Source organism: Nomascus leucogenys, chromosome 1a (assembly GCF_006542625.1).
Source record: "Nomascus leucogenys isolate Asia chromosome 1a, Asia_NLE_v1, whole genome shotgun sequence".
In the NCBI taxonomy this organism is placed as follows: Eukaryota; Metazoa; Chordata; class Mammalia; order Primates; family Hylobatidae; genus Nomascus; species Nomascus leucogenys.
In genome coordinates, this window is record NC_044381.1 from 76,217,581 (window position 1) to 76,232,732 (window position 15,152).

Genomic DNA, 15,152 nt, shown 5'->3' on the forward strand with positions numbered 1-15,152 from the left:
GTAGGCAGCCACTAGGATGGCTTAAAAAAAAAAAAAAAGAGAGACTTTAACAATGGTAAGTTAGTAGGCAAGAATGTAGAAAAATTGGGACCCTCATTCATTGCTGCTAGGAATGTAAAATTGTGAAGCCACTTTGGAAAAGGGTTTTAACAGTTTCTCAGAATGTTAAATATAGTGTTGCCATATGACTCAATAATTCTGCTCCTCGGAATGTAGCCAAGGGAAATGAAGACATGTCTCCCAAAAACATGTATGCAAATGTTCACATCGGCATTATTCATGATAGCCAAGAAGTGGAAATAACCCGTATATTGATCAGCTGATGAATGGATAAATAAAATGTTATATATCCACATAATGGAATATAATTTGGCTACAAAAAAAGGAATGAAGTACTGATACACGCTACAACATGAAATGACCTTGAAATATGCTAAGTGGGAGAAGCCAGTAACAAAGGAGACCACATACTGTATGATTCTGTTTATAAGAAATTTCCAGAATAGGCCAATCCATAGAAACAGAAAGTAGATTAGTGGTTGCCAGGAGCTGAGGAAGTGGGGAAAATGTTCTCTTTGGGTGATTAAACTGTTCTAAAATTAGCTAGTGTTGTTGGTCACACAGCTCTGTGAATATACTAAAAACTACTGAATTGTACACTTTAAAAGGGTGAATTTTATGGCATGTGAATTATTTCTCAATATAACTATTACTTTTTTTTAAAGATGGGTAGACTTTCTGGCAATAGTGATTCATTTCCTCTCTGATAATCAGCTTCTATGTTGTGCCTCCTGCACTTTCATTCCTTTAATGCCTCTAGGATTTGCTGAGATGTTGAGGTTCTTATAAGTACATTACATGAGCACAGGTGCTATGAATGAAGCCAGCTGGTTTAACGAGCTTGGCTATATCTGGGTCATGTGGTTGAGTGAAAAGGCTAGAAAATAAAGATTCCCTTTCTTTATATGACTATGAAATGCAAACTAAGAAAAGTCTGATTCATGAAAAATACTGTGTAGTTATATGACAGAGATCTAGACTATCCTAACTGTATCAGCATTTCTCTCAATATGTTCTGCACTCTCAGATGTTAATCGATATCCAAGCCTAAATAAGTTTGGAAAATTTATCACATAAACAGGTTATGTTACTTCTGAACTTTTTGGTGGCTTTAATATGTACATGTGCATTGTGAGTTCGTCTCATTGATTAACTTAAGTGTAAGAAATATTAATAACGTTAATATGCAACAATAAAGTATTGCTTTATTATTGTATTCAGTGTACATGGAATATTGAGATTCCATGTAGCATGTCATAGAAGAGTTTTGTTACAAAACCTTAGGGATGTAGATTATCATTTGTTCAACAAGCAAATATCCTGGAATTTAAGGAAGCTTTTGACTTTCATTGATGGGGTGTTTGGGTCAGTGATCAGCACTTAAAAGTGCGTCAGCAATCAACATATAAAAGCGCATGGGCCAGACATGGTCAGTCACTATCCCAGCTACTTGGGAGGCTGAGACAGGAGGTTTGCTTGAGGCCACGAGTTCAACACCAGTCTGGGCAACATAGCAAGTCTCCGTCTCTTAAAAAAAAAAAAAAAAAAGTTAAAAAGAAAAAATTGACTGGGAATGGTGGCATGCACCTGTAGTCCCAGCTACTTGGGAGGCTGGGGTGGAAGGATCACTTGAGCCCAGGAGTTCAAGGCTGCAGTGAGCTATGACAGAGCAAGACCCTGTCTCTCTTAAAAAAAAAAAAAAAAAAAAAAAAAAAAAAAAAAAGGATTGGGGGGAGGGGGCATGGGAACTGTATGCTAAATAACACAGGAGCAGCAGATGATTTTAATCTAGGACAAGATATGTATTCCGAGTATTGAGTATTCTCTTGCTTCTAATTTTTTATGAATATATGATCTGTTGTTTGTACCCACTGAGATATGTTTATCACAAATGGAGGGTTTTTTTTTTTTTTTTTTTCACACTTTTGGTTAGACCTGACCATTGGGTCTGTGCCAAGGAAGAGGCAAAGAATTAAAAAGACTTCATCAATGTAAGCCTTTTGGCACTTTAGGAACTAAATCTTTCTTTCCCCCGCCCTCCAGACTTTTCTATTGGGGCTATTATAAAACCCCAAAGGCACTTAAGTGTGGTGCATTTCTCTTCATGACAGGTTTGTAACCAGATTCATCGATTTGGATGGCCTATCATGTATCCTCAACTTTCTAAAGACCATGGACTACGAGACCTCAGAGTCTCGAATACATACTTCTCTCATTGGCTGTATAAAGGCGTTAATGAACAACTCTCAAGGCCGGGCTCACGTCCTGGCTCATTCTGAGAGTATTAATGTAATTGCTCAGAGTCTGAGCACAGAGAACATTAAAACGAAGGTGGCCGTGCTGGAAATCTTGGGCGCCGTGTGCCTGGTTCCCGGGGGCCACAAGAAGGTTCTGCAGGCCATGCTGCACTACCAGAAGTATGCCAGCGAAAGGACCCGCTTTCAGGTGGGTGTTCCCTCAGCCTTCTTCACTCACCCCTTCTTTAAAGTCTGCTCAAACACATGCTTTTCGTGTCCCTGAAAGGGAAATGTTACTTGAGATGTCCTCTTGTGGTGATTACTCACAGTGTGACTTTAAACATTCCCTTCTTCTTAGGTTTAAGAACCAGAGAACAGAGTATACTTTCAATAGTTGATGAATCTGGGCCTTTAGATTTGCAGAACTTGAAAATGTGGTCTTGCATCCTATATGTCATACAGCACACATCTTTTGAACCCACCAAACTGGGTGTTCCCTGAAAATTTTACAGCTTGCCATTCTTGAATTAGGATCAATATGAATAATTTTTCATATTTCACTATATTACTCAGATGTAAAAAGCAAGCAGAGATAATGAAGCAAAGGCTTTTGTATACATGTATGTATGATGTAAGAATTTTGAAATTAGAGTTTTTAGGACTGTTCTTAAGGAGAAAAAGGGCGGCTTTCTATGGGTCAGTGTAATCCTGACTAAACGTAAGATCTTAAAAGTTAACTTTTTGGTGGCTCACACCTGTAATCCCAGCACTTTGGGAGGCCGAGGCAGGCGGATCACAAGGTCAGGAGATCAAGACCATCCTGGCTAACACGGTGAAACACCATCTGTACTAAAAATACAAAAAATTAGCTGGGCATGGTGGCAGGCGCCTGTAGTCCCAGCTACTCGGGAGGCTGAGGCAGGAGAATGGTGTGAACCCGGGAGGTGGAGGTTGCAGTGAGCTGAGATCATGCCACCGCACTCCAGCCTGGGTGACAGAGCAAGACTCCGTCTCAAAAAAAAAAAAAAAAAAAGTTAACTTTTGAGTATAAAAAAATTCATAGAATGAGCATAAGGTTAGTAATGTTTCAGTCCTTTGTTTTTATATTTTTGATAGACATTAATTAACGACTTGGATAAAAGCACTGGGCGGTATCGAGATGAAGTGAGTCTCAAGACTGCCATCATGTCCTTCATTAATGCAGTGCTCAGCCAAGGTGCAGGAGTGGTAAGAACCTTCTACAAATTAAAAATATATTAGTAAATAATAATTTATAAAAAGTGATTATTATGTAGTCTAAAAACCACAAATATGTATTTTATTGCCATTTTACTTTCAGGAGAGTTTGGACTTTAGACTTCATCTTCGCTATGAATTTCTGATGTTAGGAATTCAACCTGTAATAGATAAATTAAGGGAACACGAAAATTCAACATTAGATAGGTAAGTCAGACTGTTATGATGTGAGAAAGTTTCTGTGTTTTTCATCTGTGTAATGCAATACTTCATCAAGTGCTGGCCTGTGGTTACTTGTGCCCTGTCTGTAACATAAAGAGCTTGTATCAGAATGTTAGTTCAGCTAATGATGTTTTTATAGTAAGACTTTGTTGATGAGGGAAGCAGCACATTATGTAGAGAACTTAATGTGGGTTTTAGCATTAGACCTGAATTCATATCCTATCCTAGTCCTGCCTCTTATTCCTGTGTATCCTGGTGAACTTACTCAATTTTTCTGAATTTTGCCGTTTTTATAACTGCAAAAGATAGTGCTGGTGGTGATGATGATAATGACAGTGATTTTCCAGGAATGTTGTAAAAATTGACTATAAAACCTGTGGAATTACTTAGCCCCTTTGATAGGCATTCTGTGAATGTTAATTTCCACTGCCTGTTCATTTCCTCGTTTGCTATCATTTCACTGTGTCTAAGCTATCCCAACTTGCTTTCAGAGCTTTTCTCTACCACGGCTCTCCTCTCCTGTATATTCATATACTCCAGCATGCTCTTCTCCTTGATATTCTGTGAACATATCAAAAACACTCTTGCATCAGGGCCTTTGCATTTGCTATTTCCTCAGCTTCGAAAGATCTTTCACAGATGTCCAAATTGTTTGTTCTCTAATTCCCTGGAGAGAGACCTGTTCTAACCACTGTGTGTACATTATTGACCTCATCTGCCATCATTTTCTATTTCCTTTACCCTGATGTGTTTGTCTTCATAAAATGTATCCTGGGTGTGTAGAATACATAGTAGGAGCTCAATAAATATGTGACTGAATAAATGAATGGCATGATCATATATTTTGTGATCTTTAATTCAGCTGGAAGTTAAGTGTAGGTATATGGGCATGTTTTTCCATAAAGGGAATCCATAGTGGAATTTGAACTTGATTGTTTTTAGATTTAGTTTTAATTTAATAATTGCCTACTGTATGCTAGGCATCCTAGACTTTTAAATTTTTCTCATATTGTGATCTGTTTCACTCAGGTGATGTCTTTTTTTCTTAGAACAAAGTTGAAGCTTTCAAATTTTGTTACATTGTTTCTTTTTGAGATATCTCTGAAAAGTCAGGAAAAACCATGATATTAATATCCTCAGTCTTATGCACCTGTGTTTGTAGTATGTTCTACTTAATAACTTTTCTTTCATTATTTTTCAGGCATTTAGACTTTTTTGAAATGCTCCGAAATGAAGATGAACTAGAATTTGCCAAAAGATTTGAACTGGTACGTATGCTTACAATTATTCTGGTTTGATTCATCAGTTCACATTATTTCTGTTTGTAATGTGTGTTGTAGAGTCCACATGGACTTCAGGGCAACCTAAAAGCAAACTCAAAGCTCTATTTTGTTTCCTAAGTGGCAGGATTAGCTTCTGTTTGCTTTGAGTTTACACTGGGGAAATTGAGGAACTTAGATGTTTGATTTGATTTCGTTTTCCTATAAAATAGGTTCACATAGACACAAAAAGTGCAACTCAGATGTTTGAGCTGACCAGGAAGAGGCTGACACATAGTGAAGCTTACCCGCATTTCATGTCCATCCTGCACCACTGCCTCCAAATGCCTTGTAAGTGTGTTTGTGACTCACATGTGTGCTTCTGAATGTTTGGACATTGTCCAAATGGGTTCTGGCTCCTGCACAGTGCTGATTACATTGGGTGCACACTAGGGATTCCAAGCCTTGGTTTTATGACAGCCAAGTATGTGTGTCTACATGGCTTAAGGGGTGTTACAACATTTTTTAAATGAAACAAATTAAAATTTTGATTTTAAAAATAAAAAATATGCCTTACAACCTGTTCAGAAAGGGGTAGAGGGTACCTCTCAATCAAATAAATGATCATTGCATGTCAAAATTCCATAACTTTGGGAAGCATTGGTGCAGATGTTATAAACATCTCTCTGGTTTGGTGGCTCTAAAGGGTGACCACCATTGACAAATATTCATCCTAGCTTAGAAACAACTTGAAGATTTTTTTCACTATTCTTTTCTTTTTTAGACAAGAGGAGTGGCAACACTGTTCAGTACTGGCTACTACTAGATAGAATTATACAGCAGATAGTTATCCAGAATGACAAAGGACAGGACCCTGACTCCACACCTTTGGAAAACTTTAATATTAAGAATGTCGTACGAATGTAAGTCTCTTCTTATTCTGCTGCCTGTGAGATAATGGTGACAATGTAAGATATTTATTTTATCCTACTTCAGAGTAACAGCTGGGAGAGCTGAAATGTTCTAGGGGTCAAATATGAGTTACTGTACACATGCACTATATCTAAGTAACATCTGGTCTCAAATGGGTTTCAAGCATGCACTGAGGATTTTCTCTGCGGTAGACTATTTTTTTACCTAGGGAGAATGCAGTTAGCAGTGGACCTTTTATATTTTTTGTAATAAATGCTCCTTGAACTCTTACACAGGTTGGTTAATGAAAATGAAGTTAAGCAGTGGAAAGAACAAGCGGAAAAAATGAGAAAAGGTAAATAATGAGGCCCTGATAAGAGAAGAGGCTGTGTTATTGGTTATTGGATGACCTTGATTTCCATATATTTCGGAAATTTATATTGATGTTTCTTGTTAGCTTGGTGCAAGCAGCCTTTCTTTTTCCATCTTTTAAGGGCATTTTGCACTGAGTTTCTTAAATTGAGCTATTTTAGTTGTCATACTGATTCTCAAATATTTTATCCTTTTATTATAATCATGTAGATGTTTTGAAAAGCTTATAGAATTTGCTGTTCAGTATTCCTTAAATCAAATTTTCTTAACTACTAATAATTCAAACCTTTCCCCTACTCCGTCATGGCTCTTTAAATCATACTGGGTTTTAAGAAATATAATAAGGGACTTGAGGAATTATCCAAAATTTTAAAAGAGAAGAACAGGTCACTTGGTTTCTTTTTTTTTGAGATGGAGTCTCGCCTTGTCACCCAGGCTGGAGTCAGTGGCACCATCTCGGCTCACTGCAAGCTCCGCCTCCTGGGTTCATGTCATTCTCCTGCCTCAACCTCCCGAGTAGCTGGGACTACCGGCGCCCGCCATCACATCCGGCTAATTTTTTTGTATTTTTAGTAGAGATGGGGTTTCACCATGTTAGCCAGGATGGTCTCGATCTCCTGACCTTGTGATCCACCTGCCTCAGCCTCCCAAAGTGCTGGGATTACAGGCGTGAGCCACCGCGCCCAGCCTACTTGGTTTCAATAACCCAATTCTGTCCATGACCTTGATTTGGTACCAGTTATAAAAAGAGAAGTCATTCAGAAAAGCAGTGACCGTTGCTGAGATATGTGTTATGAAACATTAGCTGGCCAGCTATTAGTGTGTATCTGAATATGTCTTTGATATTATCTCTTAGTATCAAATGATAGGAGAGACATTTATGTCCATCAGTGTACCAGCCATACAGAGAAATGTATATAATTTTCTTTCCTGTTTTAAAATATTAGCAAATTGAAGTTGGCCTCTTTGTGGAAATAATCAAACTGCCAGCCACCATGCTCTCACCATACTGGTTAACTGACTTCCTTTTCCTTGTCCAAGTTATTCACTGACAGCCAATGAAATAAATAGCATTCACCTCAGTATTTAATGTGCTGAAAAGCAGGTCCAGGAGATGCCTAAGCATTTCCTTTTCTCTCATCACATTTCCACTGAGCAGAAAAGCAGGGCCATAACTGATATCAGAAAATACCAATTGTGAACTAACTCCTGTTATGTTACGAGTTCCTCATATGTATTCAGATTGCTCTCAAATAAGTGATATTGCACATGCATTTTAAAAAATAAATTTCAGAAACTGCTACAAAAATAATAGAAACATCGACTAAAAATCAGGGTAAAGAGATTAAACCAAAGAGAAAATAGTCAATGAGTGGATATTTTAGGAATACACTCTAGAGCATGGAGACTCAAGTGTGCAGGTTGAGGAGAGCACTTAGGATGTAAGCTTTTGAGTCATTCATTCATTCGTTCATTTAGTGAATACCTGTTGAATGCCTGTATGTGTCAGGCACTGTGCGGAGCCCTGGGTCTGAGTCTCAACTCTCCCCCTTTCTCACTGTGTGAATGGGCTAAGTCATTTCCTCTCTTCTCCCTCAGTCTCGACCTTTGCAACCTGAGGATTAATCCTGACTCACAGCGTGGTTGTGAAGATTAAATGACAAAACAAATATAAGAATATTAGCATAGTGTCTGGCACATGCTAGTTGCACAATAAATGATAGCCACCGTTGCAGGATTTAGGTGGCTGGGATGGTGCAAAAGAAAATCACCAATGTCAGTGGGAGGAACACGTTGTTTTAGTGTTTTAAAGTGAAATGATGGGTAGAGTCTAAAAGAGGAAAGATTATAGTTAAACGTTAGTTTTTTTTTCTAGAAGCTTCAGGTGACAAAATTGTATTAAAGAGGGCATATTTTAATAAAATAGTCCAAGGGTAGAAGTGATAAGGAGACAGAAGTTCTATGGACCTAAAAGGTAGAGAATATTTGGGGAGAATTCTCTTTAGGGCAGCACACCCAGGAAGTGCTCAATAAAGGCTTAGTGACTGAGTGGTAAATAGATACCATTTGTGGAGAGAGTCATTTAGGCTGGAGCTTCCCAAACCTGGCATACATCAGGATCATCTAAGCCCTGTAGTCTACCTACAAAATAGACTTCCTGGAATAGTGTCTGGGGAGTCTTGAAATGCTGAAGCTTCTCAAGTAATTCTGAGACACAGCCAGCTTCATCAAAAGCTAATGACCAGTGAGAGGAAGGCAAGTTTCTAGTCCTGAAATTGTGAAAGAAGAACGAAATGGAGATAAAAGAAGGAAAATGGGATATAGAGAGGTCATTTTTAGATATATTTCTGGAGAAGTTAAGGAGGCAACAACAGAGTGGTAGAAGTGGATTGCTGACAAAATCCAGGGATTTTAGTGGCTTGAACTCCTCTCTGTAAACTCTAATTTGGGGGAACTCAGGAGAGAGAAGGTGAGAGACAGAGAAAACAAGAATTTAAATGTGTTACCAAATTCAGAAATAGAGACCAGCTCTATTAGTATAGCTCTGCCCCAGTGGGTTATACCTCTAGTGGATTTATTGATATAAAAAGAATAGGAATTGGGGCCATGTATTTGAAATAAAAATCCGCAGCCTAAACTTCGTTAATTCTCTTTTCCAAAACTCATCACTCCTTTCAGCAAGCTTATATTCATTGGCAATGTGAATATGCATTATGCTGAATTGGATGCCCTGCTTTATTATAGCAGGATTGAGGAAGTCAGTAAAACTACAGCTGAGAGTCAATATTTTTCTCCCCTGTTTTACCATGATTTTCGCATTCTACTGACCCCACTCCCCTTAAGATATTTAATACTGAGATGATAACATTTGCTTTCATATGCCTTAATAATTGTTTACTGAAAGCATAAAATACTTCAAGTAGCCTTCTGAGGGGAGATGGGAGAAGTGATTCCCTCTGGGGACAAACCCTGGGTCTGACAGCAGCTCTTCCTCACAGGTGAGACCCTCCCTTCCAGCCCTTTGGCTGGTTGGACGTGAGCTGGCAAACCTAACTCATAAAAGCCGAACTACTCTTTGTCTCATTTCTAATTTGTGAAAAGAGGCCATTTGAATATTTATTTTTTTCCTCATGTTGCTAAAGGACCATTTTAATGACAAGATTCTGAATCAACTACCAAACAGGTACCATTCTCCTCCACAAGAAGTCACTCAAACTTTTGTTCTGTATTTAGAACTGTGAGTGTAGGCTCTCTTCTTCAGTCTCTTACAGAACGTAGTTAATAACATTGTTCATCCGAAGCCCACTCCAAGCACAAACATCATTTAGCATTTGAGTTGCTCCCTTTGATGGAGAAGAGGAATAATATTTACCTAATAAAGATCCTCATAATCTCTGCCATCATCCTCAGTCAATTTTTTTTTAGAGAAAATGCTTCAGCTTTGAAGACTCTCCTGTTTTCATGTCCAATTGTTTTCACGTGTAGAGCACAATGAGCTACAACAGAAACTGGAAAAGAAAGAACGAGAATGTGATGCCAAGACTCAAGAGAAGGAAGAGATGATGCAGACCTTAAATAAAATGAAAGAGAAACTTGAAAAGGAGACTACTGAGCATAAGCAAGTCAAGCAGCAGGTGGCGGACCTCACAGCACAGCTCCATGAGCTCAGCAGGGTGAGGTCTTCCGCTCAGCTGACGGGCAGCTGCCAAGGCCTCACTGACCCTAGAGCCCCTCACCCTTAAGTAGACAACTTCATACTGGGGGAATAAAATCTGAAATGGCTCATGATTCATCACAATTAGGAGACTCACTCCCTCTGCTATCATGTAGGCAGCAGAGGCTGTTTGGGGGTGCATTTTTAAATACTGTACGAATCTAAGAGCAAAGGAAATTGCATTAGCTTCTTAAAGTGAAAACTGACTTCATGAAAACCAGACTCTCTGTGATTGTGCAAGAAGTGAGAGAGATATGAATGCATCCCAGACAAGTACTTGAGTGTCAGGTACAAAAGGTTGATGGAATGGAGTCCATGAAGGCCCAAAAGAGTCCATTCGACTTTACCGGTCCTTTAAACATTCTCAGAAGGGTGAATTTCTCAATAATATACATTTTAGGCAAAGTTATAGACTCTTAAATCATTCAATGAATTTACTTCTTCCATTGATCTTTCTTTTCCTATTTTTATCTTTTCAGAGGGCTGTCTGTGCTTCAATCCCAGGTGGACCCTCGCCTGGAGCACCGGGAGGGCCCTTTCCTTCCTCTATGCCTGGATCTCTCCTTCCTCCCCCACCACCCCCACCTCTACCAGGTGGGATGCTTCCCCCTCCACCACCTCCCCTCCCTCCAGGTGGCCCTCCTCCTCCCCCAGGGCCTCCTCCCTTAGGGGCAATCATGCCACCTCCTGGTGCTCCAATGGGCCTGGCACTCAAGAAGAAAAGCATTCCTCAGCCCACAAATGCCCTGAAATCCTTCAACTGGTCTAAACTGCCCGAGGTGAGCCATTTGTTCCAGTTTTCCCTCTAATGGATAGCATTAGCAGCTCATTGTGTTATCACTGAAAGGGAAAACAGCCCTGGCTGTTAAATGATTTCATTTTCTAGTGTGGACCCAGAGTTCTCACTAGCTCAGATATTTAACTGATAAAGCTTCTGAAATAAATGACAGATTGTTTGAAACCCGCTCACTTTGAGTGTCTGGTAGACTGAAAAATTTGGGATAGAAGCACTTTTTAAATAACCATGCCTGTTCTTTTTATTTATAACTGTAAACTATAGCACTTATTACATTGATGTTTCTAGAACAAACTGGAAGGAACAGTATGGACCGAAATTGATGATACAAAAGTCTTCAAAATTCTAGATCTTGAAGACCTGGAAAGAACCTTCTCTGCCTATCAAAGACAGCAGGTAACAGCATATGCCCTCCAGACACCAAAAAGGTAGAAAAATCATGTCGTATGCATGATCCCTGGCCCATGAGGCCGTGATGTGACAGGCATGTGAATTCTAGGCTGTTGGATCTACCCTGTGCATGTCCGTGTCTCCGTCCAAGTGCCTGTCAGTTGTATGTGAACAGTTGAAGGTATATAAGCTCCTCGTTAGGGAGTTTCATATCTGGTATATGTCTAAGACCTTGTCTCTATTGGTGTAAAGAGTTTTGTATGCTGTCACTTGTATTTAAATGGTTCACCAGGAGAAAGTAGAAGAGTTAAATAACTTAAATTGTCACCCCACAATGTTTGTATCTAAAGCTATTTTGGTTCATCTGAATTTTTTAAAAATACATATCAAATGGTTACCATTTGAAGCAGAATTCTTTGTGAAATGGATGGAATTTTTAGAAGTACGGAGGTTTTTAAGTGACTATAATTTGGCCAGTAGATGGAACTTAGGAGTTTTTACTATATGTCATGAAAAGAAGTGGGGTTGTAAAGACCGAGCAAGTGGGGAGATGGCAATGGTGCAAATAGGACCAGAGACGCTACTGAAAAGTGAGCAAAGCTTTTGTAATAGTAGCAAAACCATGTGATTTGGTGCCTGCTGGCACTCAACATTGACAAGGCATCACTATGTGAGCCCCAGTCACATCTGTGTGGTACCTCTTGCTCTTCAAGAGGGCATCATGATAGAGCCTCTTAAAGTTAGACCAGAAGAACATAGCAAGGTGGCCAGGTCTGGAGAGTTTCAGAAGAAAAAAGAAAAGGTGGAGTAGGATCCCAAATAATCAAAGCCTTGAGAAGAGAAAACTTGAGTCCAGTAGTGTGAGAAGAAAGATTCTTAAGTATGACTGAAGAAGTGGAATGATGGAGAGAGCAGAGTTCGTCCTAAACAGGAACACACGAATGCTGGGCCTCTTACAAGGCTTTCCTTGGGCTTTACTGAGAGGCCCTTAACTCCCAGATGAATCATGGGTGGAGCATCCTTAAACAAGCAGCAGACTTCCTAGTTGGTTTCCTTGGCTTAGTCCCCAAGAAAGAGTGTATCAGAAAAGAAATACTGAGCACCAAAAGAGTAGATGGACTCAGGCAAGGGGGAGAAACAAAAACTAAGGGTTTTTTGTTTCATTTTGTTTTGTTTTTCAAAATGGCCTTTGATACATCCGAAATGGGGCAAAAAAAAGCCAGTATTTAAATGAATATTTTTCCTTAAGAAAGGGAAAGCTCTTCTGCAATGCCTTTTATGCTAGTTTAATAAAATACAAAAATAGAGGCGGTTGCCTGCCATAGTGACATGAACCCTTACAACAGGAGCCCTCAGCTGCCCACCCATACTGTAAGTAGAAAGGCAAACTTGGGCAATGTTGTGCACACCAAATAAGGGAAAATGAAAAAAACACAATGAAGATAAGGCATTGGCCAATAGAAAGCAAAACAATTTATCTTTCAAAGGACAAAAGTTGTCTTTAGAGTCGTCACGTGGCAGGGACTGTGACCAGACTCATTCCTGATTGGCTGCAACATGCTGCCTCTTTCTCTGTCTGCTGTCCTGAGAAGGTGTCTCCTTGGTGTTGACATGGAATCTTGAGCCATTTTAGCAAATTTCCTGATAATTCAAATAATCTTCTAACCTGGCTACATGTCCCATTGCTTTCCCACTTCAGTTTTGATCACTGATACTTTTACATGCTGGTTGCCTAATATGAAGATTTGAGAACGTAGAGAAGTAAATTAAAGGAAGGAAAAGCAGCAGTTGTTCCAAATGATGCTATTCAAGTCTGAGCATGTGGGTTGCATTTATTATAAAGGCAGGTGGTTGAAAGACCTAAGTTTACAAGACTCATAATTAACTGGCTTTCAGCAGAAGGTGCAGAAGGATACTGCCAAAATGCTCTGGGACAGATATGTGGACAGTTCTCAAGAGCTCTGGGAGACAAGATTGCAGAAAGCCTAGCAATTGGGTAATTGTCTCCTAGCAACCAACACTGTTTAAGTAATCAGTAGGCATTCCAGTCAGGAGAGTCCAGAACATTTCAGTTATACTTAACACTAAGTAGACCAGTAAGTAGAATCAGTTGTGACCATATTTTCAATAGCACTTCCTGGAGAAAAATTTCAGCATACCTGATCAGCTTGAGTAATTCAAGTAGGTTTTCCCTTTTGGTGCAAGAATTTGAAATGAGAATTTTTAAACTGTAAATGTATTTTCTAAATAAGGATAATTTGAGCCATTTTATTGAAATTACTGAATTCTGATAGAAAATCCAAAGGTGTGGACACTTTAGTTGGAATATATAGGACACAGTAAAGGAAATGGGGTGCCTGTCATTGAATGTCCCCTTATCTCATGACCAATGGAAATACTCAAGACCTATGCATTTTCATTTCAGTCTTGGCAGTGCATTATATAATTCACTTGAACTGCCCTCTTTTCTACTCCCAAATGAATACTGGGGATCTTTTTTTTTTCCATGATGTCTCGTCTTTCCTCCCTCCAGAGTCATGACACCCTGTTCAAACTCTCTGGACTTCAGCCAGTTGTTTGGCTAGATACAATTCTCAGAGAGGCAAAGGAACATTACAAAGGTAGTGGCATGAATACCATTACCTGTATGCATGCAACAGGAACCCTGCACAGAGTAAGATTTTGGAAAAATCTCAGTAATATCGGATTAGTATAATTTAGATGAATACTGAGAAATGACACTTAGGGGATATATACAAACATACGTGTATATGCACATACATATACGCTTACACATATCTGCATAAAATATATCCAGTTGATTTGAGGAATCATTAAAATCAGAACTTATATTGTCTGCTTTGTATACAAAGTACTTCAAAGGATGAAAATGTGTTCAATTTTTGCACGGGCCCACAGTGTAACTTATAGTATAAAAGCAGAGATGAGAAAAAGCTGTAAATAACTATAATCTGGACTACAAGATGATAACATCAAGTATCCATTACATTCCTGATGCCAAGTATGATATGCACAGTTCCCAATCTCATCAACCTTAAGATTTAGTTCTCAAGGAGCTCTTATACTTATTTTCTTCCTTAATGCTCACCCCCAACTCTATGAGTAGATACTTGTATTTTATAGATAATAAAAACATGGCTTGGTGTGTATTTAGTAACTCCAAAGGGACATAATTCCCAATTTCACTTTGTTCTTCCCCATGGTTTTTATTCATTATAAATGTCAGACTTTGTATAGGATTTTCTATAACTCCAGCTTTAAGAACAAGACTACTCCTATTCAGAATTTTTTTCAGTGTAAATATCAAAGGTGTGCAGAGCTGATTATGTAAGCTTATGTGCCACATGAAATGGGATCTAATAGCAGGCAGTTATTTCTCCACTCACATTCCAAAAGTTCATTTGAAAGTCAATGTCTTGAATCTCAGGTCCTCTTTTTCTCATTGAAACTATATTATACATGATTTCCAGCTCAGCCACAAAAGACTGATTTAAATGGTAGCACATTGCATAGCAGTACTTTTCAGGTACAATGAAACAATATTCATCTCCGTTTTATGGGAAATTTTCATCCCTGGATGCTATAAATTCATTTCTCTCTATCCATACAATTGAATAGAGGGGAAATGAGCTAAAGGCACTACATTTACCTAAAGGGAGTCATATCTCTGTAGCAACAAATTCACAGCTCACTATCTCTTCCTTCCCCCTGGTCTTTGCTTGAGGACAGCCCTTCCTTAAGGATCCTATTGTCATCACATAGTAAAACTTTTCAAAGCCTCTACTCTGGGTTAGGAACAAAGAATAACTGTGGTCTCAGGCTCCAGGATCCAACCTCTCCTGCTTATATGTAATACACAAGACATTTTGGGGGCTCCATTTAGAGCATTCAGTGATATCTTCTGATTTTTTATAAATTATCAAAGAATTTTC

The 15,152-nt window shown here is 38.9% G+C and overlaps 1 protein-coding gene across 3 annotated transcripts in view; it reads left to right on the forward strand.

Moving 5' to 3' along the window:
• Positions 1-15,152, forward strand: part of DAAM1 (dishevelled associated activator of morphogenesis 1) — a 183,118-nt gene that overhangs the window by 131,177 nt on the left and 36,789 nt on the right. For all 3 annotated transcript variants that reach the window (XR_004029715.1, XM_030811404.1, XM_030811410.1), the window contains exons 6-15: positions 2,172-2,505; positions 3,414-3,524; positions 3,637-3,740; positions 4,957-5,023; positions 5,248-5,365; positions 5,799-5,937; positions 6,223-6,281; positions 9,785-9,972; positions 10,493-10,792; positions 11,098-11,205. Coding sequence is in view for 2 of the 3 variants with exons in the window: in XM_030811404.1 (XP_030667264.1) it covers positions 2,172-2,505; positions 3,414-3,524; positions 3,637-3,740; positions 4,957-5,023; positions 5,248-5,365; positions 5,799-5,937; positions 6,223-6,281; positions 9,785-9,972; positions 10,493-10,792; positions 11,098-11,205 (1,528 nt within the window). In the remaining variant the exon portion in view is untranslated. The remainder of the gene's footprint in view (positions 1-2,171; positions 2,506-3,413; positions 3,525-3,636; positions 3,741-4,956; positions 5,024-5,247; positions 5,366-5,798; positions 5,938-6,222; positions 6,282-9,784; positions 9,973-10,492; positions 10,793-11,097; positions 11,206-15,152) is intronic.